Source organism: Fundulus heteroclitus, chromosome 3 (assembly GCF_011125445.2).
Source record: "Fundulus heteroclitus isolate FHET01 chromosome 3, MU-UCD_Fhet_4.1, whole genome shotgun sequence".
Lineage (NCBI taxonomy): Eukaryota > Metazoa > Chordata > Actinopteri > Cyprinodontiformes > Fundulidae > Fundulus > Fundulus heteroclitus.
The window spans coordinates 26,774,187-26,801,503 of NC_046363.1; the positions used below are offsets into that span (position 1 = coordinate 26,774,187).

The 27,317-nt window shown below is 41.9% G+C and overlaps 1 protein-coding gene across 7 annotated transcripts in view; it reads left to right on the top strand.

The window, feature by feature from the left end:
- myh14 (myosin, heavy chain 14, non-muscle) overlaps window positions 1-27,317 on the top strand; it is a 47,298-nt gene that overhangs the window by 3,002 nt on the left and 16,979 nt on the right. For 2 of the 7 annotated variants that reach the window (XM_036134599.1, XM_036134644.1), the window contains exons 2-29: window positions 1,336-1,516; window positions 5,408-5,614; window positions 6,972-7,128; window positions 8,079-8,106; window positions 8,953-9,061; window positions 10,849-10,896; window positions 11,218-11,229; window positions 13,328-13,420; window positions 13,507-13,570; window positions 13,830-13,928; window positions 14,028-14,171; window positions 14,269-14,483; window positions 16,587-16,739; window positions 16,910-17,083; window positions 17,181-17,354; window positions 17,448-17,562; window positions 17,877-17,945; window positions 20,957-21,162; window positions 21,263-21,384; window positions 21,479-21,548; window positions 21,629-21,789; window positions 23,970-24,078; window positions 24,234-24,365; window positions 24,485-24,691; window positions 24,779-24,916; window positions 25,501-25,624; window positions 26,805-26,976; window positions 27,120-27,317. The exon at window positions 27,120-27,317 is cut by the window's right edge and continues 15 nt beyond it. In XM_036134599.1, the coding sequence (XP_035990492.1) occupies window positions 1,349-1,516; window positions 5,408-5,614; window positions 6,972-7,128; window positions 8,079-8,106; window positions 8,953-9,061; window positions 10,849-10,896; window positions 11,218-11,229; window positions 13,328-13,420; window positions 13,507-13,570; window positions 13,830-13,928; window positions 14,028-14,171; window positions 14,269-14,483; window positions 16,587-16,739; window positions 16,910-17,083; window positions 17,181-17,354; window positions 17,448-17,562; window positions 17,877-17,945; window positions 20,957-21,162; window positions 21,263-21,384; window positions 21,479-21,548; window positions 21,629-21,789; window positions 23,970-24,078; window positions 24,234-24,365; window positions 24,485-24,691; window positions 24,779-24,916; window positions 25,501-25,624; window positions 26,805-26,976; window positions 27,120-27,317 (3,668 nt within the window). In that variant the 5' untranslated portion in view covers window positions 1,336-1,348. The remainder of the gene's footprint in view (window positions 1-1,335; window positions 1,517-5,407; window positions 5,615-6,971; window positions 7,129-8,078; window positions 8,107-8,952; window positions 9,062-10,848; window positions 10,897-11,217; window positions 11,230-13,327; window positions 13,421-13,506; window positions 13,571-13,829; window positions 13,929-14,027; window positions 14,172-14,268; window positions 14,484-16,586; window positions 16,740-16,909; window positions 17,084-17,180; window positions 17,355-17,447; window positions 17,563-17,876; window positions 17,946-20,956; window positions 21,163-21,262; window positions 21,385-21,478; window positions 21,549-21,628; window positions 21,790-23,969; window positions 24,079-24,233; window positions 24,366-24,484; window positions 24,692-24,778; window positions 24,917-25,500; window positions 25,625-26,804; window positions 26,977-27,119) is intronic. The other 5 variants (XM_036134628.1, XM_036134608.1, XM_036134615.1 and 2 more) reach the window with 5 other exon arrangements.

Consider the following 27,317-nt stretch of genomic DNA (forward strand, 5'->3'; position numbering starts at 1 on the left):
GCATAGTTTCCTCACTGACTGTCCGGGTGGTGCCAGCTCCTTTGTGAACACGTTCGCTCCACGCCCAGTGTTGAATCGGAGTTACAGGTATGGGTTGGGAGCAGAGATTTAAAGAAGCAGCGGAAAAGAGTCAGACTGAGGCACATAGCAGGAATCAGGCCCGATGACATACCTGCAGAGGCACTGAGACGTTTCATTACCTAATCCGAGCACATTCTTTGTACAAATTTGGACTATAAGCTGCCTTGGATCCAAGCTGAGGTCTGTGTCGTTGCAGGTGACTCCTCCTGTACACCTTGTGCCTTCTTGTCCCTTTTGTGAAGCCGAGTTATGTCGCCCAACCACAGACTTACAGACTGTTGAAAATATCTCAGGATACTGGTGCTTATTGGTAACTAATATGTAACAACGGTCTATAGCAGCGCTCCTGGACTTTTCTACTTCGGACACACAAAAGCTACAAGCGAAAGAGACCCAGACTATTGGCTGTGCAAACATTTCTATCACGTCAATAAACAGGAGTGCTATGACGAACCCTATTCTTAAGTATTGTTTTTGTTGTTTTCCTTTATTAATGGCCTAAAAATGCTTTACGATAATCCTTTTCTTCATTCAACCTCCCAAGAAAATCCTCGCTCAGTTCACTGTGACAAAGACTTAACATGTCTGCGGTCTCCACTGTTATAGGAAAGCCGTCTTATTGGACCCACTGCTCGGTAGTTGTTGGAATAAATATAGAGACATGCTGTTGTTTTGCTGCAGTCAGTCTGACTCTGAATCGCCTCGGTGTGTCAGAGCTGTAACCACTTTTAGCAACTGTCACCTCTCCTCTCACAGGACCACCAGGCCCTCAGGCGACTCAGCGTTTTTTTTTTTTTTTTGTTTCGCCTTTCCAGTAGAGCCTTCCCTGCATTCCTTTCTGGGGTTTTTTATCTCTGCTGGGTTCAGTGGGTTGTAGTTTCGAAGGAGGTGCTCTGAACCGGGGATTTGATTTGTTTTGAACTTTCTCCTTACCGTCCCTCCCCCCAGCTTTCCTGTCATGTCAGTTTTCTCAGTCGATTGATGCGTCTCGCTGTTTCTCCAAGCATCCCCCCCCCCACACACACACACACACTCCTCTCCTCTCCATCCACAAATCTTCCCCGCTTCCCCGCGCCTCCCATCTAGGCCATCCTAGATGGGCTGCATGTTACTCGCGTGCCACGGCTCCTTCTGCAGGCGCGGCTGCTGAGGCGTGTGATCCCTCGACACAGAATCACATCAGCATCACCGCTTAAAATCCTTTTTAAATCTTACCTCTCTTTTCTCGTTGTTTTTTGTTTTTGTTTATTACAGTGCCAGCATTACCATGTCCAAGCCAACAGGGGGCGTCGCCAACGATGTCACCCGCTTCCTGTCATCGGGCGTGGGGTCAGGCTCTCCCACCTCCGGCTCCACCAAGTTCTCCGCCGCCAGCCAGGCCGACTGGGCCGCCAAGAGGCTGGTTTGGGTGCCGTCGGAGAAGCACGGCTTCGAGGTGAGCGGTCGTGGGAACACGGCGACTCTTCAGCCTTTTCTGTTTGCCTGGAACTTTAGATCTAATCCACGAGCATCCTCCAGACCCTGACTCATGCTCCGTCATGTGTGGCGTCACCTCTACAGGTGTTAAAACACGCAGGGTATTGTGAGAGCATCATTTCAGGGCTCAGAGCCAGTTGTGTTGTTTTTTTTTTGTTTTTTTTTAACAAGTCGTCCCAACATTCTTTCTTTTGACTCAGCTTTAATGGTCGTGTAAATGATTTGCCCCAAGTGTGTTCCCTCGACTTAAAGGTGTGTCAGACAGGTGACGTAAAGCAGCACAGGGTGTGTGCGCCTTTGTCTTTATGTTAGGAGCTTTTTAATCCCTGTGACAACGCTCTAATTTCTATTTTCTTCACCCGTTACTCATCTTTTTTTTTCCTTTTTTTTTTACTGGCACATTAATTCCTAGCAGCTCATACAAGGCTGTTGATATAAAATGAATGTTTCTTCAGATCCATTCGAGCCTCAGTGGGCATATCTTATGATGTGACTCATGGGTTTGATGCCCTGTCTCTGAGTGTCTCACTCTCTCTCTCTCTCTCTGCTGGACTGGTTTCATTAAAAAAAAAGCTCCATGAATAGAACAATACGCTCCTTCAGCTTCGTGACGTTAAGGAGGCCATTGCGGCGACACTGACTTCATGTCACACTCGTTCTTCTCAGAGCGATTTACAAAAAACAAAAAAAAAAAAAAACAAATCTCCGCACAGACTCACAGTAAACATCTCACAGTCTCAGCAACCTTTTCCTCTGACTGGGACCGCCGTACTGTAGAGACACTGGCTCTCATATTTAGACATGTTGCGCATGTTAAGCAGCAGAGAGAGGAAAGCAGTGGTAATAAGACATGATCATGGCAGGTACCCAAAACAAGAAGAGGTCCCCTGTCCCCGGCTCTGCTGTAGTCTGCTGTAGTCTGCTGTCCAAAGCAGTCAGACTCTCAGAAGGAAGGATTCTCCCAAACATTGGTTCACATGGAGCTGCATTGAGCAGTCAGTGGCTACTTTACTGGGTACCACTTATCAGCCGCTGGTTAACAGAATCAGGTTATCACTTGGCAGCGTGTCAAGGAATGTAGACGTGGTAAAGACGACTTGTCAAAGTCTAACCGGGCATCATAGTGGAAGAGAAAGTGGATTTAAAGGACAGAGAACGTGACGTGGTTGAAACGGCTGATCTGACAGGGATGCTCAACCATCTCTGGGGTTCACAGAAAATTCTCTGAAAAGGGAATACCTTGAGAGAAAAAGGCCTCGCTGAACCACTTGTCATAGCCAAGATGTGAGGAACACCATCTCTGAATGAAAACTGCACCGCCCCTGTAGCGGATGGGCTACAGCAGCAGACGACCACAATGGCAGCTTAAAAACAGGAAGCTGAGGCTTTAATTCACACAAACTCAGCTGGTTTTCTTAAAGTGTGTAAAAAGAACTTGGAAAAAATGTTTTCATTTCCAGACTTTATTCTTCTTTCCATTATCTTAGATAAAAAGGTATGTTTTTGAAAAAGTAAATAGGTGTTTACTTAAATTTACATGTAGATTTTGTCTTTTATTTGTAATTTGCCACGTCCAAACTACCAGCTCAGTTATCGTTTTAGTTTTGCTTTACAGCCCACAGCTGAATGCTGACTTTTATACAAGCAAGAAAAGGGTCATGTCATCATTTCTTTGTACCTTATACCAGAATTGTAAACTAAAGTTGTGGTTTTGAAACTTGAGTTTAGTTTAGATAAGATAAGATAGGCATTATTGATCTCACATTGGAGAAATTCACATAGTTTAGACACCAAACATTTTTCTATTTAAATAGTGATTTAAGCCATTAGAGATGTAGTAAATGAAGTCTTATTTAGCACTGTGTTTTTTAACTGATTTGCAGATCATAACGATGATCAAACCCAACATTGTAAATGTTTCTCAGAGGTTTAGACGTTTATAAAAGCTGTGCAATAATGTGGTGGTTTGAGATAAGAAAATTCTAGGAACTCTTATTCCAATTTCTGTGCTAATTTTTTTTTTTCATGAATGTTTTTATTATATCTAAGGCTTATTTCAGCTTATATTTCATTTAAAGCCGAATAAAAAATGTTTTTTTTTTTAAAAAGGACAAATTTAGAGCAAAAAGTTAAATTTCATTATTTTAGATAGAAAGAACTAAAAATAGTTTTGTAAGGAATGAAACATATCTTTTTAGATGGAGTATGGTTAAACACCAACTCTCTGTGTTGTTCTCCGGTCTCCTGTTTACATAGCCGGGCCGGCCGCACGTGCACGTGAACAGCTGCCACTCAGGGCGTACCCCTCCCTGCCCATAAAATGCCACTGCCTGGCACAAAATGGCCGCAGTCACCCCCATCCGATCAAACTGTTCTCTTGCTAACAGCTTTATAAAGTTATGAGTTACTTACTTCTCAACTGGACATGTTCCTCCAAATGGTGATGCTGTTTTTGCAAACATGTGCATATGAGCTGATGGGTGAGAATGGGAAATGGGTGCAGAGAGCTGGAGCAGGTAAAGAGAGGCGTGGCTTGATACACGTCTTGTTTTGGTCTACAGACAGTGCTTAAGCTCTACCTAGTGGTGAAAAATCGCTTATTGCTCCTTTAAACTTCTAATAAATTCACTCTTGTGTGATGTTTGAGGCCAGATTAAAATTTATTTGGAAAATAAAAATGTATTTGTACTTATAGAAAAGCACTGGCTCCTATTTTAATAACCTAAAAAAAGCTAATATTTGGAAAACATGACATTCCAATAGTAGTGATTTTCAACGTAGATGCGTATTGGCGTTGTGATGCCAACTGTGATTTGAGATACGTTTTCACCCAATATTGGAAAAACATGGGATGGTGTGGAAAATGTTACGTTGGTTGTATGTGATATTGTAAAAAAAAATTCCCGTCTTTGAATCTGCTTCCAAAAAAATCACACTTTCCTCCATTTTTACAAATGTCTCCTTTTCAAACAGTTGTCCTGGCATTCTGAAAAATTGGCTTTTTGTTTACTTTTTCAGTCAAATTCTGTCATCTTTAGTTAAGTACTTGATAATTTTTCTTCCTTTAGCGCTATGAATCATCAAGACACTAAAACGCTCCTAACTCAAGTGATGACTCAGTGTTGCAGACAATAAAAATGCTTTTGAAATGAACCGGATACATGATATATTACACATCAGTAGTTTAATTGTTTTACATTGAATGCATTTTTCATGTATTTTCTTTCTACCTTCCTGCCTTTTGAACAGCTCTGATAAACACAAGCTGTTTCTAAACGGGCTTTCTAAGTAAATTTGAGTGGCGTTTGAGCCAAATCTTTCACACTCAGCAGCCTGTCATCGAGACACAATAACCTTTGTTAAATCCATGAGATGCTACCAAAGATAGCCAAGACTGACAGACTAAACGTAGCGCTTTAGCTCAAACAAAGGGACTCGCTAAAAGCTTTTAGATAACTTACCGTGGCTGAGCAACTGAGGGATGATGCGCCTCCGCCGTCCTGTCAGGCCCTTGTTGGATTTATTGAAGGCATGATTTTTAGAAACTATTAATCTGCTGTAAATGGCTTCTTTTAGGTCTGATGCCTTCACTTCCACTCGTCCACCCGTCTACTTCCCTCGTGCTTACAAGTGTGAAGTGTGCTGGAGGAGCAACAATAATTTGAATAACCTCCCGAAAGAGCTATTGTTAAAGACAACTTTAAAAGAATACAATAAAATATCTGTTAGTGGAAGGAAATAACAAAGAAACATGTGTTTGCACTGTGTTTTTTAATGGCAAGTTAAATGAAGTTGATTTTATATCGGCTGCATCCTTGCTATGATTTTTACCTTTGTTTTTCTTTCTCAGTCGGCCAGCATCCGAGAGGAGCGCGGCGATGAGGTGGAGGTGGAGCTCACAGAGACCCAGCGCAAGCTGACCCTGTCCAGGGAGGAGGTGCAGCGCATGAACCCGCCGCGCTTCAGTAAGGTGGAGGACATGGCCGACCTCACCTGCCTCAACGAGGCGTCTGTGCTCCACAACATCAGGGAAAGATACTACTCGGGCCTGATCTATGTGAGTGTGGGACACGGCAGGTTCAACGCTGCATGTCTGTGTGCATCTCCGGGAGTTTTTTTCCACGCGACGCGCCGGCGATAAGTTGCATCTGCTGTAACTGATACGTCCCGGAAAGACAAGCGAGGAGTCATCTTACAGACGTGTCATCCGCGGTAGCAGGGATGTCCTCAGTTTGGGTTGCAGGACAATGGGAAGCCGCGTATAGCCGAGGCAAGAGTGAGATGCATCAAGCTATTAAAGCAGAGTAATATTAAATGAAATTCACTGGACGTTGAACTTTCTTTTAATAGGTTGAATAATGGATGGTGCAGCTGAGAGAAATAGGAGAGGACATGAATGAGCAAACAGATGATAGAGTGGTGTGTTACAGTGAGAGATAAGATATGGGGTTGTGCGTATCAGTCGTTTATGACTCTCACTGCAGCTGAAAACATTGATAGCATCGATTTGCCAACAAATGTGCTCACAGGCTGCATTAACTTCCTTATTTGGCAGGAATCGTCTCATTGAATTATTGAACTAAGCCATTCACGGATTGTCTTGGAAGAGTATTTATACTCCTTGAACCTCTCCACATTTGTTCCACATCATAAACACGCGCTTGAATATCTTTTACGGGATAGATCAACACAGTAGAAGAGGCGGTGCCTGTGTGTTTGGCACATGGATCTCCTCACAAGTTTCCAGTCAAACGATTTTCCTCCGAGAGTGTCCCGCATTAAAACTCGATCCATCATCCAATCAGCTCTGACCAGCTTCCCTGCTATCCTCGCAGCATGATGCCGCCGCCACCGTGTGCAGGCTTTGCTTTGCACATAGCCCCAGTGTGATTCCTGCCTGGATTAATGCAAACATTAAATCGTACACAAAAGTAGACTCCATTTATTAATTAGGCAATTTTTGAAGAAGGGGGGCTACTTTGTGTCGGGCTGTCCCATAAATGTCTTATAAATTTCATGAAGGTTTGTGGGAAAATGCAGCCGTTATGACTACTTTTGCGAGGCATGTTGAGCCATGTGTATCACAGATTTGAAATAATTGCTTGACGCAATAGTTTCACACTTCACGCTTGGGAAACGGGTCTGGCAGAAGATGTGTAAGAGGTCAGAGCAACATCTCGTGTTGGGAGGAGAAGGCTTTCCGCTGCTTTTTTGACAATACAGATGGTTAAAGCTGGAGAGAATAAGCTCAAATAACACCTCTGTACATTTTCCGGAGCCAAATATGTTGTGTGAAGGTCCTGCAAACATGTCACCAAGCAGAAACATCTTTCTCAGCTTACTAAGTGACAGTTTCTAGACAGATGTTTCAAATGTCTCCCTTTTTTTTTGTTTTTTTTCTGTCATTTTTCCAGACGTATTCAGGGCTGTTCTGTGTGGTGGTGAACCCCTACAAAAACCTGCCCATCTACACGGAGTCCATCGTGGAGATGTATCGCGGCAAAAAGCGCCACGAGATGCCCCCGCACATCTACGCCATATCAGAGGCGGCCTATCGCAGCATGCTGCAAGGTAATCAAACGCGCCGCGTGACCCGACTCCGGGATCCGTTTGGTGCGCGGAGTGCTCCCTGATCTTTGATCGCTCAGCCTCAGCCTGAAAGCTTATGTAAAGGCGTGGTTGATTCCTTGACTTGCGGTCTGGTATCAAGATCTAAGATCGGGACAAGTGAGAGAGAGTATTTTCACAAGTGTGCAAAACGCCTTCCAGTAAAGACCTGGACCGAGAGATTTAATTACGCTTTTGATGTGATGAGCCAGGGTTTTGTAACACTACATGACAGGCTTCTTTTTTTTTTTTTTTTTGTTCCTTCTTCCCTATCCTGCCTGTCGTGTTGACTTTACGAAACGAGACGGAGAGAATTCCCAGCAACCGCTCAAAAGCAGTTAAGGGTTTTATTGTGCAATGCCTCTGCCTCTGCGTGTCTACCTGAAATAATGTGACAGGCCTGATGAGGCCCTGTGGCTTCGGTTGCCCTCCCCGAGGGGGCTCGGGGGTGGCAACAGCTGTAGGTGTGTTACTACAGCGATTAAACCTGTAGGACCAGTAGGAATTCCTCCTAACTGAACGCGTGAGAATCTGCAAAAGCAAACAGCAGCGGCTGCGGCGGCGCTAACGGTGTCCACCCATTGAAATCCGGTGCCGAGTGTGGTTCGGCCGCCTGGAGGGACCAGTTGAGCTGGCGGCCTGCTTTTCTCTCCCTGTACCGTTTGGTAAATGAGTAACAGGAGTCAGAGATTTACATACAGAAACCTGCTTAGCATCAGAGTGGGAGAAAAGTGCAGAATGTTGTTTTTTTTTCTTTTTTTGTCAATTCAACCTCGGATGAATAATAAGATATGACTTGTTGCATCGTGCTGTTGTTTATTTATCCGACACAGATGTGAGATAACGCAGCATTTTTTTGTCAGGGAGGCATTAGCTGGTCCGTTTGTCCTTAAAACCGTATTTCTCTTTCACAGATCGAGAAGATCAGGCCATCCTGTGCACGTGAGTAACCCGCAGCGAACCTCTGGCATGTCTCTGTTTGTTAATTCTCATTTACCATTAGCAGCTTGCCTCCGGGCGTCACACTATCACCGTGGGAGTGTCTGTGCATGCTTCGCTTTCAGTTCATTTCAGATGGGTCCGTTCGGGCCCGGATCCATTTATAAAGTCAGACAAAATCTGTGCAGTCTCTAAATATTTTTCACTCAAGCTGCACGGTCCCAATTAAAAGAACGTGGGTTTTATTATATTTGAAGCAGCTGCACTGTTCCTTCAACACTTTGCTCCAGTTGCGTGAAACGGTGTCACAAATCGGAACGAATTGAGCCATAACTGAGGTAAAAAGGCAAAGCTTACCACGAGGCCTGTCATGTGAATTTAGCCTGCCGCCTGTCTGAACTCCCCACTTGTCTGTCTTCATTCCTGCCGTCCATGTCTTCCTGCTATAATCTTCCTGTCATTGTCAGGGATCTCGCTTTAGATCCCTCAGTCTGGAACTGTGTTCGGAGCGAGCGGTCTGCTTATTTTAGATCTTTTTTTTTCTGCAGCTACTTCCTTCAGTCTTCTCCAAAAAGAAGCAGCCAGGAGCCAGACTGCATCCTCCACCTGCTTTCTGTTTAGACCGGCGATTTATTGCGCACTTCGTGACCTTTGTGTTTGCTGTAACAAATGTGTTGTTAGGGCTGCCGCTTGTTCCTGTGTGTTCTGTTGCTTTAAGATCATACATCATTAATAATTTACACTTTAAGAATTAGCATACAGTCCAACAGTGGTATTTACTGTGTACGTGCATGTGCCTTATATATGTTTGTGTGTGTGTGTGTGTGTGTGTGCGCGTTTGTGTCGCAGAGGCGAATCTGGAGCTGGGAAAACAGAGAACACCAAGAAAGTCATCCAGTATTTGGCTCACGTTGCCTCGTCTCATAAAGGTGGCGCTAGAAACAAGGAGGCTGCACAGGTATGTTACAGTAGAGACGGCACACAAGGAAGAGTTATTCTGGAAAAACGGCCCTTTAGGGAAAGTTTGGGTGGAAGATTTTTAAAGCGATGGAAACGGGTGGAGAATAGAGGAGGTTACGTCTTCAATTGTGAGTTTTGATTGTTGTTTTTTCTCATATAGGCAAGGTAAGTTTATTTATATAGCACATTTCTGTAACAAGACGATTGAAAGTGCTGTACATGAACAGAACAAAACATCACAGAGAGAATTATTACAAAAAAAACATTACATTAACAAAGGAGTAAGCTAAGTAAATCCTTGACTAGACTTCTTTGATACATTAACAAACATACAGAAAGCATAAAATCACAGTACTTAATTACTTCTATTGATAATTAGAAATTAACTAAGTCAATCCTTGGGGATTTATGATCCAAAGTAATTTTGTCCAATTTTTCTAAAGCTACAACTAGAATAACTTATTTTGTTTCCTTATTTCACCCGAACAAGCTTCATCACTAACATTTTAAAGCTTCATTGTTTCTATTCTTATATTACCAAAAGAAAAACATTACATTCAGCTAAGTAAATCCTTCACTAGATGTCTTTAGTTTCACTAGAACAAGCTTCAATATAATAAACACAACAGCAATCAGGACAGACATAATCTATGTCCTAAGTTAATTAAGCGTTTTAAGGGCATTGTTCCACAGTGAGAGTAATTGCTCACAGGTGGAAAACATTTAAAGGCAGTTGGGAGTTTTTACAGGCATGTCAATAAACTACACGGCATTCAGAGCAATGTTTTTTGGGCAGATGAGAGCAAATTAGAGATCTTTGGTCATAATGCACAACGTCATGTCCGGAGAGACCAAACACGTCGATTCAACAGGACAGCTGTCAGGCACGGTAGTGGTGGTGTAATGGTTTGGGCTAAAATCAGCATAGCTTTATCCCTTTTGTCTTCAATGCAGTCCTCAATCAGCACAAGTCTCACTTCACGTGGAGCGTTTTTCTAGCCCAACAATAGCATGTTAAATAAAGCATGATTATCGGGAAGATTTGACTTTCTGATAATACGTTGCAGCATATTTCAGTGTGAGCAAAAAAAAAAAAAAAAAAAAAAAAAAACGACTTTGAAACTGAAAGACTAGTTTTTCAGCTGCTTTCTACTCGCCACTCCCCCACACCAACAACACTCAAAGTCATGTCACACAGGGAGGGACATGACTGTAAAGAATGTAAAACATCTGGATTTTAGGCACATCCAGCTTCATTCGAGCAACTAAATAACGTACATGCAAAGTTGTGCATATGAAAATTGTTTGGGTACAGCTACCCAAAATGCAGCATTCCAGGCTAGCTGGCTGTCGATGAGTAGATCTGACAAATTAACAGGCAGCGCGTCCACAACAGAGATCGGGAGTGGGGTTTAAATAGGAATGAAAAAAGCCCCAATTAGGACCTGGATCTGAGATTTAGGATTGGATCAGAGTGTAATACAATTGTTTTTTTTGGGTTTTTTTTATCCATCACATCTGAATGTAAACACATCATTAGAAAATACTGCTTTTAAATACTTTGCCATTCCAGAAATTGTTCTTTTAAATAGTACAAAGAAATGCACTTCTTCTCAAACATCAACCACACGTTTAGTCAGGTTACTTTAGATCTCTCTCAGAGTGGGGCTTTCTTCTTTTTTTCTGCATTTCCTCTTCATTATTTCCTACCTTCACTCCTTTTTGCTTAGTATTCCTTTATTTTCTTCTCCCTGCTCTTTCCTCGTCTCCCGCCTCCATGCTCAGATGGACGGTTCTCGATCCCTAACAAGAGGCAGCACTCTGGTGAACAGGGTGAGTTAACTCTGTCCCGCTTCCATCTTATCCGCCTTCGCCTCTTTCTGTTCTATTTTCTGCTTAACGAGCCTCACAATGAGTCCAACTAACTCAGCAGGGTAACCTTAAAACATGTTAATGTCACTACCAATGAGTTGCTCCTTATTAGCAGCGTAGCTTTGTGCTGTGTATTTGATTTTTTTTTTTTTTACTTGTTTTTGTTGTTTTGATTGTTGTCTTATTTGTCTTCTTTTTTTTTTTGTTTATCCCATCCACACTTTCACCCATCCACGAATGTCCTCTCCTATTTGCACTTCATTTGTTTCACCAATTCACCAGAGTTTACAATATGTGAGTATAAAAGCGTTCAGCTAATTTTCTCTTGGGAAAAATCACGTCCTCTGCCTGATATGATTCCCTCTAAATGAAATGGAAATCATATTTTTGTGGATTTTCTATTTTTTTTCTGGTTTCCTGGGTTCCTTGATTCGATTGTTCATGTTTTGTTTTTACGTTTGCCTCTTAGAGCCACTTGTACGTGTTGAGCTGAGCTTTTTCTGCTGGAGACATGGCTTTAATAACTGTGCAGTATGTGTGAAAGGGTGCAGATTTGGGTGTGTGAATGGGTGTGGGTGAGATGCACATACTTCCCTGCTCTGTTTGCTCTGTGTGTTCGTCATTGTATTTCTGCCTTTGATGTTGATTGGTCCGCACGTCCTGAGTGTTTTCAGAGCATAAGCGCCCCCGTGTAGCAAGGCTCTTTTAATTCCCATCTTTTTGCTGCTGCATCGACGGCTGCTGCTGCTGCATTGGCAACGCGACAACCGCAGTAATGCACTGCAGCTTGCTCGGGTATTCCACAATGCAGCTTGTGTACCTAAGCTGCAGACTGTGTAGTGCTTCTCAGCCGTTTCATAAAAATATCTAGCTCACGGGTGTCCTCGGTCCTCGAGGGCCAGCGTCCCGCAAGGTTTAGATGCGTTTCTGCTTTAGCACGCCAGAATTAGACAATTACCAGAGGTATTGAGCTGGGGTCTGTAGAGCTTCATGTAAGGTTTCAGAGACATCTAAAGCTTGCAGGAAACCGGCCCCTGACTGCAGTTTCACTCCTGATCTAGCTTGATACACTGCAAAAACGGATCTAAAAATAAGTAATAAGTAAAATGTTCTTAAAGTTAGTGTATTTGTCCTTGATTTGAGCAGGTAAATAAGATTATTTGCCAATGGAATGAGTATTTTGACCCCTAATATAAGATAATTAGACATCCTGCACTTGAAATAAGATGAGTTGTTCCTATTTTAAGTGCAAAAATCTTGTTCCATTGGCAAATCATCTTATTAACCTGCTCAAATCAAGGACAAATACTCCCATTTTAAGAATATTTTACTTAGTTTAAGTTCCGTTTTTGCAGTGTAAGTGCTCTTGTTCTTGATTGCCAATTGAATTAAAGTGCAGTGTACGCATTTGTATTGAGAACTATTTGTTCTTTTGTCTCAAAGTAGTGTGGAGTGGATGCCATTTTATTTGAAAAAAATGCATCAGTTTGTGTCGCCGCTCCTCAGCTATTTTTCTGTTGGCGTCACAGATCAGGACAGTGCCTCGCGGTATTCATCCCCTTGAACTTGTTCACCTGTTGTCCCACTACAACCCCAAGCTTCAATATATTTTATTGGTGTTTTATGGAATAGACCAACACAAATTAGTGCATACATTGTGTAATAGTGGAAGGAAAATTACATGTTGGTGTTTTAGTTTTTACAAATAAAAAATCTGAAATCTTTTGGGTGTATTTTGTATTCAGCCCGCTTTACTGTTATTTCCCTAAATACAATTTAGAGCATCCCTTCAGAAGTCACTGCAGTCAACTGCGAGGCTATCAAGACATAACCGTTCTCGTAAACTCCTTTTTTTTTAAGTAACGCCCCAATTTGAACATTGTCCCTCCAAGCCAAGAGGCCCATGGTAACTATAGAGGATTTGAGTTTGAGACCACTGCTTTAGATCGTTTAATCGATAGAATGGTCCAGTTAAAGGACAAACCTAAATTCAACCGAGAATAACCTGAAAAAATTATGTTCACAGATGCTGTTCGCCAAATCTGAGCGAGCTTGCAGAGAGAAATGAGAGCGAATATGTCAGTCTGTAGATGCTAATACCCCAAAGTACTAATTCCAATAATCTGTTTAATGTTTAAATGTAATCATGTTTTAAAAAAATGTCAAAATTATTAAAAAAATTTCCTACTCCTTGACATGTATGTGCAGGTTTGTGTTGGGTTACCATAAAGCTACAAGCTTGACTTTGTAGCACAAGAAAATGTAACAATAAAAAGGGAAGCAAAATACTTTTAAAGGGCATAATTTCAGTGAGAAGGATCTATAGTGAGAAGGATCTATAGTGTTTTTTTTATTATTATTATTCAAAAGCTAATCAGACTGTGTTCCCCAGGGTGAGCTGGAGAGACAGCTGCTGCAGGCCAACCCCATCCTGGAGGCGTTTGGAAACGCCAAGACTGTTAAGAACGACAACTCCTCTAGATTTGTAAGATCTGTCTTTGGACAAATATCGATCCTATATTCACAAGTCCATCTTAAAACTGCTCCAACCTGCCTCTTCTTCTGTTTCAGGGTAAATTTATCCGCATTAATTTCGACGTGGCGGGATACATTGTCGGTGCCAACATTGAGACCTGTATCCTGGCATGCTTTAGCGTGTAAAATTGAAACACGTTGTTCATCAAGCTGTCACTTTGCCATTTCCAACACAGCTCTATATGTTTCAATAGATTTGTAGTCCTTTAAAATCTGCTTACATATAGGTTGTCAGAACAAACAGCTTTTAAGGAAGTTTTTATAGGAATCAGATTCCTTTTTAGTATAAAAAAATCCTAAATTTAGCCTGAGACTAGTATGAAAAAAAAATGTTTGTGTCCCTAACAATAAAAATCTAGACCTCCTTGAAAAGTCGCGGGCTACTCGTCAGGCCAAGGATGAGAGAACTTTTCATATCTTTTACCAGTTGTTATGCGGCGCTTCAGATAAAACTAGAGGTGAGGAAACAGTGTAAAACTGTGCAATTTGACAAGCCTTTGTTTAATTCACATGATTTTAGGTTTGCATTTGAATCTCTCTTGCTCTATATTTCTCAGCGGACTTGCTTCTTGGAAGTGCAGACGAGTATCGTTACCTAAGTGGAGGCTCCATCCCCGTTCCTGGTCAGAGCGACGCTGAAAACTTCACGCAGACCATGGACTCCGTGGCGATAATGGGCTTCACCCCCGAGGAGTCAGTGTGTAAGAAAGAGGCGGGAACGGACAGCATGGGTCCAGGAAAAGATGTCCTGATTGATTGCTCTTGTAAATCCCCTCTGCTCTCTCTGTCCCCCTCCAGCCATGCTGAAGGTGATCTCTGCCGTGCTCCAGTTTGGAAACATATCCTTCATGAAGGAGAAGAACCACGACCAGGCCTCTATGCCCGACAACACAGCCGCCCAGAAGCTGTGCCACCTGCTGGGCATCAACGTGCTGGAGTTCACCCGTGCCATCCTCACGCCGAGGATCAAAGTGGGGAGAGAATACGTGCAAAAAGCTCAGACTAAAGAACAGGTGAGATTTGAAGTAATACGTACACTGCAAAAAGGGAACTAAAAGTAAGTAAAATTTTCTAGAAATGAGTGTATTTTTTATTGATTTGAGCAGGTAAATAAGACTATTTGCCAATGGGATTAGTAGTTCTACCCCTAAAATAAGATAATTAGATATTCTGCACTTGAAAAATTATGATGGAGATGAATGTTTCCTACTTTAAGTGTAAAAATCTTATTCCATTGGCAAATAATCATATTTACCTGCTCAAATCAAGAAAAAATGCACTCATTTCAAGAAAATTTACTTAATTTTAGTTCCATTTTTGCAGTGTAACTGTCAATCATACATGGTTTTTCAACTGAGCCAGCTGCAAGTCTTTTTCTGTCTGTCTCTGCTGTCCAGCTGCGGTCCCGCATGTTTCAAATGTGTCGCTGCTTCAAAGCAAAGAGCTGCATCAGCTCCGCAGCATATGAAGTTCTGCAGGAGCCTGCCAATGGCCCGTTGATTTGATTCAAGTGTGCTGAACCAGGAAACATCTAAAACGTGCAGGACAGTGACCCTTGACACTGCTGCTCTACCTGCTGTGCACATCTAGACTGAGACAGACATCTGTGCACAAGCCTGTTAGCAAGATGCCTGTAACAAACCGTCTTATAGTAGCTCCCAGCTGCGTGCTTAGGGTCATTGTCCTTCTGGAAGGTGAAGCTCCGCCCCACTCTCTAGTGTTTTGTAGCATCTAACATATTATCTTTCAGTTTTGTCTGGATCTAACTCAAGCCATCTTTCAGTAAAGGCTGCCTAGCTTCTGTGTCCCTCCATAAGAAACGTATCCCCACAGCATGATGCTACAACCATTAAGCTTTATAGCGGGGGCGGTGCGTTCAGGTAGATGTTCGGCTTTAGTTTTCAACCACACGTTGCATTTTTGCATGTTGGCTGAAGGTTCACAAGAGCTATGAGTCTCTGCAGCTCCTCCAGAGATCCACCGACCTCTTGGCTGCTTCTGTGATTCTCTCCTTGCCCGGCTTGTCTGTTTTCTTGGTCGTGGTTGTAGGTTTACAGTTTTGCCATATCTTTTCCATTTTCAGTTGTTTGACTGAACGTGTAGATGTTCAAAGCTTAAAATATTATTTTACAACCCAACTCTGCTTGAAACTTCTCTCCACAACTGTGTCCTTGAACCTCTCTGCTGTGTTTATTGTTCTTTGTGACGTTGTCAGGGCCTCACACAACGGCTGCATTCATACAGCTGTGATTATTATGACTGCAGTGAGAAGAAATAAGAAGTGACTCTGATCAACGGTGAAGATCCAATGTTTCATCAAATTTTCCTGATTAACTAAAGCGCTGATGGATTCTATGTACTAATTATGGCTGAAGGCAGTTGGTGGAGCTAGATTTTATGCAGGGATGACAGAGTCAAGGGAGGTGATAACAAATGTCCAGCAGTTTCCAGATGTTTAAAATGTGCAAAAGCATTCACCATTTTCCTTCCACTTTACAGCCTTGACCTACTTTGTGTTGGTCTACCACATACAATCTACATAAACTACAGTAGATGTAGGGCTGCCATCATAATCAATACATTTTAATCACATGATTAATTGAAATAAGCACCATAATTTGCATATGCATGCTTGCTTCTTTCCTCCTTGCGCTTTCCCTCTCCTCTCTCTGAGACCGGATAACAAAAGGTTTCAGTACGATGCATCGGTGTCTGCTCACCACTTCATTCTTGTTTCCTCACAGTAAGAGGAGTTAAATCTTGTTTTAGGTAGGCACATGCTTAAAGTTTAGCGTGAGAGCCTCATGAGGGAGAGCCAGCCAGTTAGAAAAGAAAATGGAATTGGTGTCAAAGCCGAACACGGCCGCTGCATTGTGGGGTTTTTTTTGGGTTTAAGCCAAATGATGGCGGCCAACCGCTTAATCTATCTGAGCCGTTATGTCCGGAGGATATAGTTGCCGTCATCATATTAGTTGAAAAGGGTCTCCAAATGACAATATTATGGTTTTATCGCGATCATTTTTAGGAAGATCTATCATCCAGCAAAGTTTGTTATGGCGACGGGCCTAAGTAGACGTCTTATAAACGTTTAACTACATTGCTATTTCTTATTCTAGGCTGACTTTGCCATCGAGGCGTTGGCGAAGGCAACGTATGAGCGTCTGTTCAGGTGGCTGGTCCACAGGATTAACAGAGCCCTGGACCGCAGGCAGAGACAAGGCGCATCCTTCATTGGCATCCTTGATATAGCTGGCTTTGAGATCTTCCAGGTAAGTTCGTGTGGTTATACCTGAAACAACTCGGCAGGATATAAGATTGTAGTGGTATGGTAGATCTTTGCAGGTGGAAGCATTTAAAGTGACCATTTTTATTGTTGTTATACTTTGATGGACAGGTTGTGCATGCACTCCCGTGATTCCTTGCTTTGTTTCGTCTGCAGCTAAACTCCTTTGAGCAGCTCTGCATTAACTACACCAACGAGAAGTTGCAGCAGCTCTTCAACCACACCATGTTCATCCTGGAGCAGGAGGAATACCAGAGAGAGGGCATCGAGTGGAACTTCATCGACTTCGGCCTCGACCTACAACCCTGCATTGACCTCATTGAGCGACCAGTACATGCTCCACTACTTATTATAGTTTCTTTCCAGAAGTGCATATTTCAATATAAAGTCATGCAAAGATGATCATACTTACTCTTAAATTTGTCAGGCTCACCCACCTGGTGTCCTGGCCCTTCTGGATGAAGAGTGCTGGTTCCCTCGGGCGACCGATCGCACATTTGTGGAGAAGCTCTGTTCTGAGCAAGGCAGCCATTCAAAGTTTTACAAATCAAAGCAGCCTCGTGGAGAAGCGGACTTCTCCATCATTCACTATGCCGGAAAGGTATTCCCCCTTTCTTTTCTTTTCTTTTTTTTGCCTACGTCCCCTATCTTCCCCGATGCTCCCTCTCACCTTTTCTGCCATGCTGATCCGCAGGTGGACTACAAGGCGCACGATTGGTTGGTGAAGAACATGGATCCTCTGAACGACAACGTGGCGTCTCTTCTCCATCAGTCGTCTGATCATTTTGTGTCCGAACTCTGGAAGGAGGGTGAGACCAAAGACCGCGTAGAGCGATGGCGTTGTGGATTCCTGTGTTAATTTTTTTAATACAGTAACAGAAAAATACTCTCATCTCCTGTCAGCCAAATACATGTTTTGATTGTTTTTCTGGCGGAAAATGTATTAACTTTGTTCCATGTCTCTTTACTCTTTTTTTGTTTTTTTTGTTTCTTCCTTCTTGTTCTTCTACCTGTTTGCTCTTCGGCCCTTTCCTCCTCTTCTCCTCCCTCTGAACTAATCTGGTGCTCACTCGGCTTCTTCCTCCCATCCCTCTGGTCTCGCCTCCAATGCTTCCTGCATCAGATATTCAAACACTTCCTCGTGTGTACTTCTTTGACTCCTATGCCACTCTGCAGACTAATGGCTCCGACAGTAGGTTTTACTTTTACCTCTTCCTTCCCAGTGTGATTCGTTTTACTCCGTTGCTTTCTGGCTGCCCGGTCTGTGCTGTTTGGCGTGACTTTTGTCTCTTTTTATTTGCCGTTTTGTTGTCAACCTTAGTTTTGTGCTGTGGTGTGCAGTGGCTCTCAAAAATGTACAAATCCCTGATATAATTTAAAGTTTTTAGGACTTCGAAAAAAAAAAAAAAACTTCTTCCATCTTTGTTGTGACATAGATCCTGCACCATCCGACTGATTGAAAAAATACAGAAAGCTGCAGTAACCTCTTTCCCTAAGTGTGCATCATCTTTCAACAGTTTAATAGAAAAATTTATGAAGTAATGTATGTATGTTAGCTTTAACCTTAATCTGGCAGGGGTCTTAAATGTATATTTATTTTCTCTTGACTCATACAGTTATACAAAAAAACATATACAAGAAAGTTTTAATCATTGGCAACCTCCCTTTGTAGCATCCCTGCTACTCCGGGGTCCCCTGGGCAAATCCTACTAATTGAGCTAAACTTCATTTCAGGATCATCTGACTCATTTTAGTTGATGGCAGGTGTGAACTCTAGAAAACCCGAGCTGAAAATAAAGCTGTTTAAAGGTGTGCACATTTATCGAACCCGATCCTCACAGCTTTTGTTTCACTTTTTGCATTTTTTTTGCACTCATATATTTGTGTTTCATTAGAATTGTACAAGATAAATGTTTCATTAAAGTTGGAAGAGGTTTAGAAATTATTTTGTCAAAAATCTGGATCTTGAATAGCAGCGTGAACGCTTTTGAGAGTCGTATGTCTAACATGGCACTGTTTTCTTTTGTCCTTTTTTTAAATTAGATTTGGCTTTTAGTAGCTTTGTAGTGATTGTGTGACGGTGCTTTTGCTTCTGTGCTTTAGTCTGATTTGCTGTTGTGTCGTAGAAGTAGGTCAGCGTCAAGATGGACACGACTAGAGGTTTTAACCAAGTAAATTTACCACTGGGCTGAAATATAATCTAGAATATAGCCCAGGTTTTCTTCTTCTTTATTTTGCATTTAAATCAGTGGTTCCCTAAACTTCCTGGTTGTCGAGCCAATTGGGTAACAGTAAGCAAATAAACCTTTTCCATCTGTGGCCTATTGTTTCTGGTAATCTTTTAAAAACTAAGTCCAATTTTCAGAAGCACTGATTTAAATGTTTTTACTGCTCTTACAGTCCTCTGATTATTGGTCTTTGGTTAGTATTGAGATTTTAAGTAAGTATGAAATAGTCAAAAAGAACCAAAGTTAGTGATTTATTCTTTTTTTGCTGGTAATGCCTTTGATAGAGCTTACCTTCTCTTTCTTGACTTCTCTTTATATCTGGACCAAGACAATTACGATTATCTCTGGGATTGTGTCGGATAAGTAACAATAGCACACAAATGAGTTGCTAGGTATTAAGTTTCTATTTTCCTCTAGACAAATAGACAAATACAGAATAAATTACCTTTTAAGCAAACATGTTCTGCCTGTCTGAACACGTCCAAAGCTAACAGGTTAAGCTTGACAGGCTGTCCTCAGGTCTGTGTGTATTTCACTACCTGCTGTTGATCCTGGCTTTGGGTCGGTTTTCAGCTCCAAGTCTGCATAATTTCACTGTTTGTCTCAACAGCAGCCTCTCCTGGCATTTAACACATATTCATATTTTATCACAGGAACTTTAAAAAACACTGAAACATTTAATAAAAAACAACCCTTAATTTGTGAACGCTGTTCAAAAATCCAACAATATTAAATAAATGTTTTTGTTTTCTTAATGTAGTGAACTATTTCCCTGTCGATTTGGCCGTTTGTTTTGGATCATTATTCCAACAGAGATCCACTGACCACCCAGTTTTCACGATACATAAAACATAAAATAATACATAAGACATAAAATACAGTTTTATGTATTATGTCCTGTTATTTCAAACAGTTCATGATGCCACTGAGGTTCCCAGGACATGTGGAAGATAAAGAAACCACCCCATCACAGATCCTCTGCAGTACTTCTCAGTGGCCATATGAAGCTTTTCCACATTTTCTTGCTTTGTTTCATGCCCAGGCCACATGGGGTGGTTGTGTCTATGAAACTCTGACGTTAGAGCTGGTAAAAAAGTAAAGGCTTCTCCTCCCTTACAGCCAGTTTGCATGTGGGTGAGGTCCAATGTTTGGCATGGAGACTCGTTGACGTCAACATGCCCCTCTGAGCACCAGTAGGTCTCTAACAGTGAGCTATGGAGACCTTTTCCCCTCCAGGATGGCCAGATAGACTTGGGTCCCCTTCCAGCCGAGTTGGTTCCACAAACAAGTTTAGACGAGTAGCTATTTTCTGGATTTATAAAGCTCAAACCACAGTTGCTTCTGTTGCACAGCAAAAACGGAACTAAAAATAAGTCACATTTTCTTAAAATTAATTTATTTATCCTTGGTTTTAGCACGTAAATAAGATAATTTGCCAATGGAATAAGATTTTTGCGCTTAAAATAAGAACAATTCATCATCATCTTATTTCAGGTGCAGAATATCAAATAATGTTATTTTAGGGGTCAAAATACTCATACCATTGGCAGATCATCTTATTTGAATGCTCATTTGAAGGACAAATAAACTAATTTCAAGAAAGTTTGACTTATATTTAGTTCTGTTTTTGCAGTGTGTTTTTCCCATTTTGAAGAATGTCTTAGGAATAATTGGGATTCTGTGTCCCATCATATTTATTCCCCAAGGAAAAGGGAAGTGGTTTACCATTTAAGCATTCATAGATATTCTGGTTAGCTTGAAAATAAACATATAATTTAAAAATAAAATACGTTTTCAAGGTGGGATTTCACACAGCAAATGAATCTTCTCAAATTACAAACCAGTTATTTCTAAAACATTCACTCTCAGATTATTTAGCTGCCTTATTTTGAGGGCTTTTATCGTTACCAGCGGCTTCGATAAGTCGCAAATAAGTACTGATGAAACTGAGACGCGGCTTTCTGCTCGCATCCAGTCGACAGGATCGTGGGTCTGGACCAGGTGTCTACAGGAGACAGCAGCGGGACGTCTCCGTTCGGCGCGTCGGGGCTGAAGACAAAGAAGGGAATGTTTCGGACTGTTGGTCAGCTCTACAAAGAGTCCCTCACGAAGCTGATGGCCACGCTCAGGAACACCAACCCCAACTTCTTGCGATGCATCATCCCCAACCACGAGAAGAGGGTGAGGCTGTGGAGCAGGCAGCAGAGGACAAGAAGGAGGAAACCCTGACACGACATCTGACCTTTCTTTTCTTCCCATGTTTTTGTTTTTCTTCCCGAAGGCTGGTAAACTAGCGCCGCACCTTGTTTTGGACCAGCTGAGGTGCAACGGTGTTCTGGAGGGAATCCGTATCTGCAGACAGGGATTCCCCAACCGCATCCCGTTCCAGGAGTTCAGACAGAGGTGTGGATTTAGAACCTCTCTTATCTGTTTCTCTCTCACTCATCCTTATATCTCTTGCTCAAACAAAAAAACAAATTTTCACCTTTGCCTCCAGGTACGAGATTCTTACCCCCAACGCCATACCTCGCACCTTCATGGACGGCAAACACGCGTCAGAGCTCATGGTAGGTAACGTTTCTAAACACGGGGAACTCACAGGCCGCCGTGGGACAAGCTGACTGATCAGAGCTGTTCGTCCCGTTAGATCAACGCTTTGGAGCTGGATCCCAACCTGTACAGGGTGGGTCAGAGCAAAGTCTTCTTCAGGGCCGGGGTCCTGGCTCACCTGGAGGAGGAGAGAGACTTGAAGATCACGGACACCATCATACGGTTCCAGAGCGGCGCCAGAGGTTACCTCGCACGCAAGTAAGGCTTGGCCTAAGTGTACAGGAAGCAGAGGGTAGTTTTAAATTGAGATTTATTAATTGTTCAGCGTCGTTTGCATGAAAAGACTGATAACTTATATGCTGACTTTGTTTCTAGTGGATATTTTTTTTTTTTTTTTTTACAATGTATATACCACAGACATTGCACTGGATGTAATATTTTAATTAGATATTATATTATGTGTAACTACGCGGTTAATGTTAGTCTGACTGACCCATATTGAAGGGCCTACATTTACAATCATAGTTATGGAAACAATGATTTTTTTATAGTAGTTTTCTGGGGTTTTTTTATATCTGAAAGAGGGTGCACTGCAAAAACGGATCTAAAAATAAGTAAAACGTTCTTAAAATTTGTGTTTTTGTCCTAGATTTGAGCAGGTAAATAATATTATCTGCCAATGGAATGAGTATTTTGACCCCTAAAATAAGATAAATAGACATCCTGCACTCGAAATAAAATGATGAAGATGAGTTGTTCCTATTTTAAGTGCAAAAATCTTATTCCGTTGGCAGATCATCTTATTTACCTGCTCAAACCAAGGACAGATACACTCATTTTAGGAAAATATTACTTATTTCTAGTTCCGTTTTTGCAGTGTGCAAACAACGGCTCCAGAAATTTACTCTGAATCCTGGAAAAGGTTCCTGTAGGGGAAAATATGCCTAAAAAGATGCAAATTGGTCAAATTTTGTTTTTGTAAAGACAGGATTTTCAGGTACGGCTAATCTCCCAACGGATGACTATTCCTCTTCTGTCCTCACTTGTTCTTTCTTTCTGATTTTAAGTACCCACTGCAATGCACGTTGTCACAAGAACTGAACAGATAGTTAGAAGAAAGCAGCCAAAGTCCAAAGAAAATTTCTGAAAGACAGGCTCAACAGGCGTGGTAGCAATGCAGCAAGAAGGTCTGCGGTACAAATCCTGGCCTTGGGTTCTTTTCAAGCATGGATGAGTTCCCTCCGGGTATTTCAGCTTCCAAAATCATGTATTATAGGATAAAATAGGGGTGGACATTAATTCAACATCAATATGTTCCGCAATATAACTTTATTCAATAACGGTGATACGACATTTCCGATATTTCCGAATACAGCATTTGTCACTGACTCAGGTTCCAGGTTTTATGCGTTTTATTTTTAAAGCAAATATTCCTAAAATATTGGAGGAGTTTTGTAAACATGGCAAAATAATCGTCATGAGTTTGTACAGGCATCTGTTGTGGATGTCCTTGACAGTCTTTTTGAGGCTTTTCTTGAGCAAATTAAGACATATATCTTTTATACCTTCTGCAATTTGGTTGTTAAACTCTAATTCAGTGTCTTGTTTGTATTTCTGACCCTTGTGTGTGAAAGGTTGTAGCACATACTTCTCTACTTCTCTCTTTTTCTCTGTACGTCTGGCCGGGTCGCTGCAATGAACTACCCTTCACGGGATTAATAACGTTTTTCTGATTCTGTAATAGAAGTGTTGGCCGTACACTGCAAAAACTGAACTAAAAATAAGTCAAATTTACTTAAAATTAGGGCATTTGTCCTTGATTTCAGCACATAAATAAGATGATCTGCCAATGGAATGAGTATTTTGATCCCTAAAATAAGATAATTTGATATAATGTACTCTAAATAAGACGATGAAGACGAGTTGTTCCTATTTTAAGTGTAAAAATCTCATTCCATTGGCAGATCATCTTATTTACCTGCTCAAATCAAGGACAAATGCCATAATTTCAAGAAGATTTGACTTATTTTTAGTTCCGTTTTTGCAGTGTATCATCGAGCCCTAGGTTAAGAATGTTATAAATTGCTTTGTTTTGTAAGCAACTACGAACTGCTCACCAATTTACCGATCACATTCGGTCAAATCCTTGCTGCCCAGATTGTAAAAACAAAACAAACCCTGATGTTTTGTTTGAATTGCTTTTCTCCTGACTACAAACGTCGGCGTTTCCCGGCAAATGTGTCGCTCACACCTCAACAGTCAGTAAATAGCTGTCAGAAGGCGTGGTGGAGCACAGGTCAAAACGTTTAGCCCAGCCAGTTGTTGACTAATGGGCACTTTAAAAAAAAAGCTAACTGTGTGTTTTTACTCTGCGGGGTGAGGTCACCTTCTCTACGGTGGGCTTTGTGAATGACCCTGGCCGTTCGTTCTGGTTTCAGGGCCTTTATGAAGAAGCAGCAGCAGCTGAGCGCCCTGAGGGTGATGCAGAGGAACTGCGCTGCTTACCTTAAACTCAGGAACTGGCAGTGGTGGCGACTGTTTACGAAGGTGAGCCCGGATTACACCAGGCTGTCAGTACATCTTTCAGGCTGATAACCGTTTCAGTAGCTGCCTGTAAATATATAAACACACAGTAACAGGTTGCACTGGCAGAAATCTGGAGTTTGACTGAAGTTCCTGATCTCCGTTTTTGCGTCCGCCAGGTGAAGCCCTTGTTGCAGGTGAGCCGGCAGGATGAAGAGATCCAGTCCAGAGAGAAGGAGCTCCACAAGGCCAAAGAAAACCTCACCCGAGTAGAGCAGGAGTACGCCGAGCTGGACAAGAAGCACGCTCAGGTACAAACCGACCCCCCCCCCCCCCCCCCCTTCTGCCTCTGTTCAGAAACTTTACTTTTTTATCGGGAGTCACGTCCCACTCATCACCCGTCCTCCCGCTCCCCTCCGTCACGCTCTAGCTGGAGGAGGAAAAGGCGGTGCTGGCCGACCAGCTGCAGGCGGAGGCAGAGCTGTTCGCAGAGGCGGCGGAGATGCGGGAAAGGTTAGCCTGCCGAAAGCAAGAGCTGGAGGACATCGTGAGCCAGCTGGAGACCCGACTGGATGAGGAGGAGGAGAGGAGCGAGCAGCTGGCCAATGAGAAGAAGAAAATGCAGCAGAATATACAGGTAACTCGAAGAAGGGACGGGGAATTATTAATGGATGCTGGATGGGATGCTTAAATAGATCTTGGTTATTGCTTGTTTTTTCAAAAGGACCTGGAGGAGCAACTAGAGGAGGAGGAACGTGCCAAACAGCGCCTCCTGCTGGAGAAGGTTACCTTGGAGACCAAAGTGAAGAGCCTGGAGACGGACCTCCTGACTACCGTGGAGCAGAGAGACCGACTGAGCAAGGTCAGCCTCACGTTAGACTGGAGTTTATGTAGAAAACACGTTTAAGACTAAAACAAGTTAGTAAAGATACATTTTAACAGATGCATATCTGTTAGCTGGGATAGACAGATATATCTGTAGATCATCCGCAAAAAAAGTAAAAAATAAGTTGTGTTTTCTGAAAATGGGTCCACTGCAAAAAAGGAACTAAAAGTAAGAACAATTATCTTTAAATTTGTCTATTTTTCCTTGATTTGAGCAGGTAAGTAAGATTATCTGCCAATGGAATAAGATGTTTGCCCCTAAAATAGGAACACTTCATCTCCATCATCTTAAGTCCAGTATATTTAATTATTTTAACTTATTATTATTAATACTTATTATTAAAATACTCATTCCATTGGCAAATAATCTTATTTACCTTCTCAAATCAAGGACAAATGCACTCAGTTCAAGATTATTTTACTTACGTTTAGTTCCCTTTTTGCAGTGGCAATAGAAGCATATGTAAGGAAAGGGTATGAGGCCGAAGAACTTAGATATTGTTTGATTCATTGTTATATGTGCATTTTTACGACAAATTATTCCTATTTCTGTGTGATCAGGAGAAAAAGCTGCTGGAGGAACATCTGAGCGAGGTGACTGACCAACTGACTGAGGAGGAGGAGAAGTCTAAAAGCCTGAACAAACTTAAGAACAAGCAGGAGGCCATCATTGCTGATCTCGAAGGTATACCGCACCTTGAGTCAGTCACGTCCTATTTTAGTTTTATTTTAGATTTGCTGTTAACGTTACTGCAATCAGTTGTCCTTTGAGTCCAAAAGAAGAGTTGTTGCTGTATGTTGACTGTCATTCAAGCGCAGGCAGGTTTTTTTACCAGCATCGTTCCTAATAGCCAGCAGAAACTTTTAAGGGTTTAAATCCTTTGAATCATGTAATTTACTCGGTTGTTTTTTGGTACCGTTTGGAGAAGAATATACAGGACTGTCTCAGAAAATTAGAATATTGTGATAAAGTTCTTTTTTTCTGTAATGCAATTAAAAAACATGAAATGTCATACATTCTGGATTCATTACAAATCAACTGAAATATTTCAAGCCTTTTATTGTTTTAATATCGCTGATTATGGCTTACAGCTTAAGAAACCCAAATATCCTATCTCAAAATATTAGAATATCGTGAAAAAGTATACTATTCCACTAATCACTTGAATCGTCTAATTAACTCGAAACACTGCAGGGTTTCCTGAGCCTTGAAAAACACTCAGCTTGGTTCAGTAAACTAAATCACAAGTATGGTAGTGGTTAAGAGACGACATAAGATTCTCACAGTAACTGGTGTACTGACCATGGCATTACTGTCCTTGATTGGCCTGCCAATTCCCCTGACCTGAACCCCATAGAGAATTTGTGGGGTATTGTGAAGAAGAAGCTGAAAGACACCAGAGCCAACAATGCAAATGAGCTAAAGGCCGCTATTGAAGCATCCTGGGCACCCATAACACCTCAGCAATGCCACAGGCTGATTGCCTCCATGCCACGCCGCATTGATGCAGTAATCTGTGCAAAAGGATTCCCAACCAAGTACTGAGTGCATTAATGGACATTTTCAAATGTTTGATTTTGTTTTGCTGTTATAATTTTTTTTTATTTGGTCTGAGGAAATATTCTAATATTTTGAGATAGGATTTTTTAGTTTTCTTCAGCTGTACGCCATAATCAGCGATATTAAAACAATAAAAGGCTTGCGATATTTCAGTTGATTTGTAATGAATCCAGAATGTATGACATTTCATGTTTTTTAATTGCATTACAGAAAATAAAGAACTTTAACACAATATTCTAATTTTCTGAGATAGTCCTCTATGACCAATGGAAATGTTTTGCCCATGGTTCCATTATGTTTGCAGAACGTCTAAAACGTGAGGAGCAGGGTCGCTTGGAGCAGGAGAAGTGGAAGAGGAGGATGGAGACCGACTCACTGGAAGCCCAGGAGCAGCTGTCGGACCTGGGCATGTTGACCGCCGAGCTCAAGGGGACTCTGACACAGAAGGAGAAGGAGATAACCACCCTGCAGGGCCGGTGAGACTTGGAACAACAATAATAATAATAATAATAATAATAATAATAATAATAATAATAATAATAATAATAATAATAATAATAATAATAATAACATCTTCTGAGAAATCTCGAATGATTGCCCTTTTTTGATTCTATGTCAGGTTGGAAGAAGAAGGTGCGCGCCGCGCTGAGGCTCAGAGGGAACTGAGGGAGGCCATGTCCCAGGTGTCCGAGCTGAAGGAGGAGGTGGAGAATGAACAAAAGATGAGGGAGAGAGCGGAGAAGCAGAGGCGAGACCTGGGGGAGGAGCTGGAGGCTCTGAGGACTGAGCTGGAGGACACTCTGGACCACACGGTTGC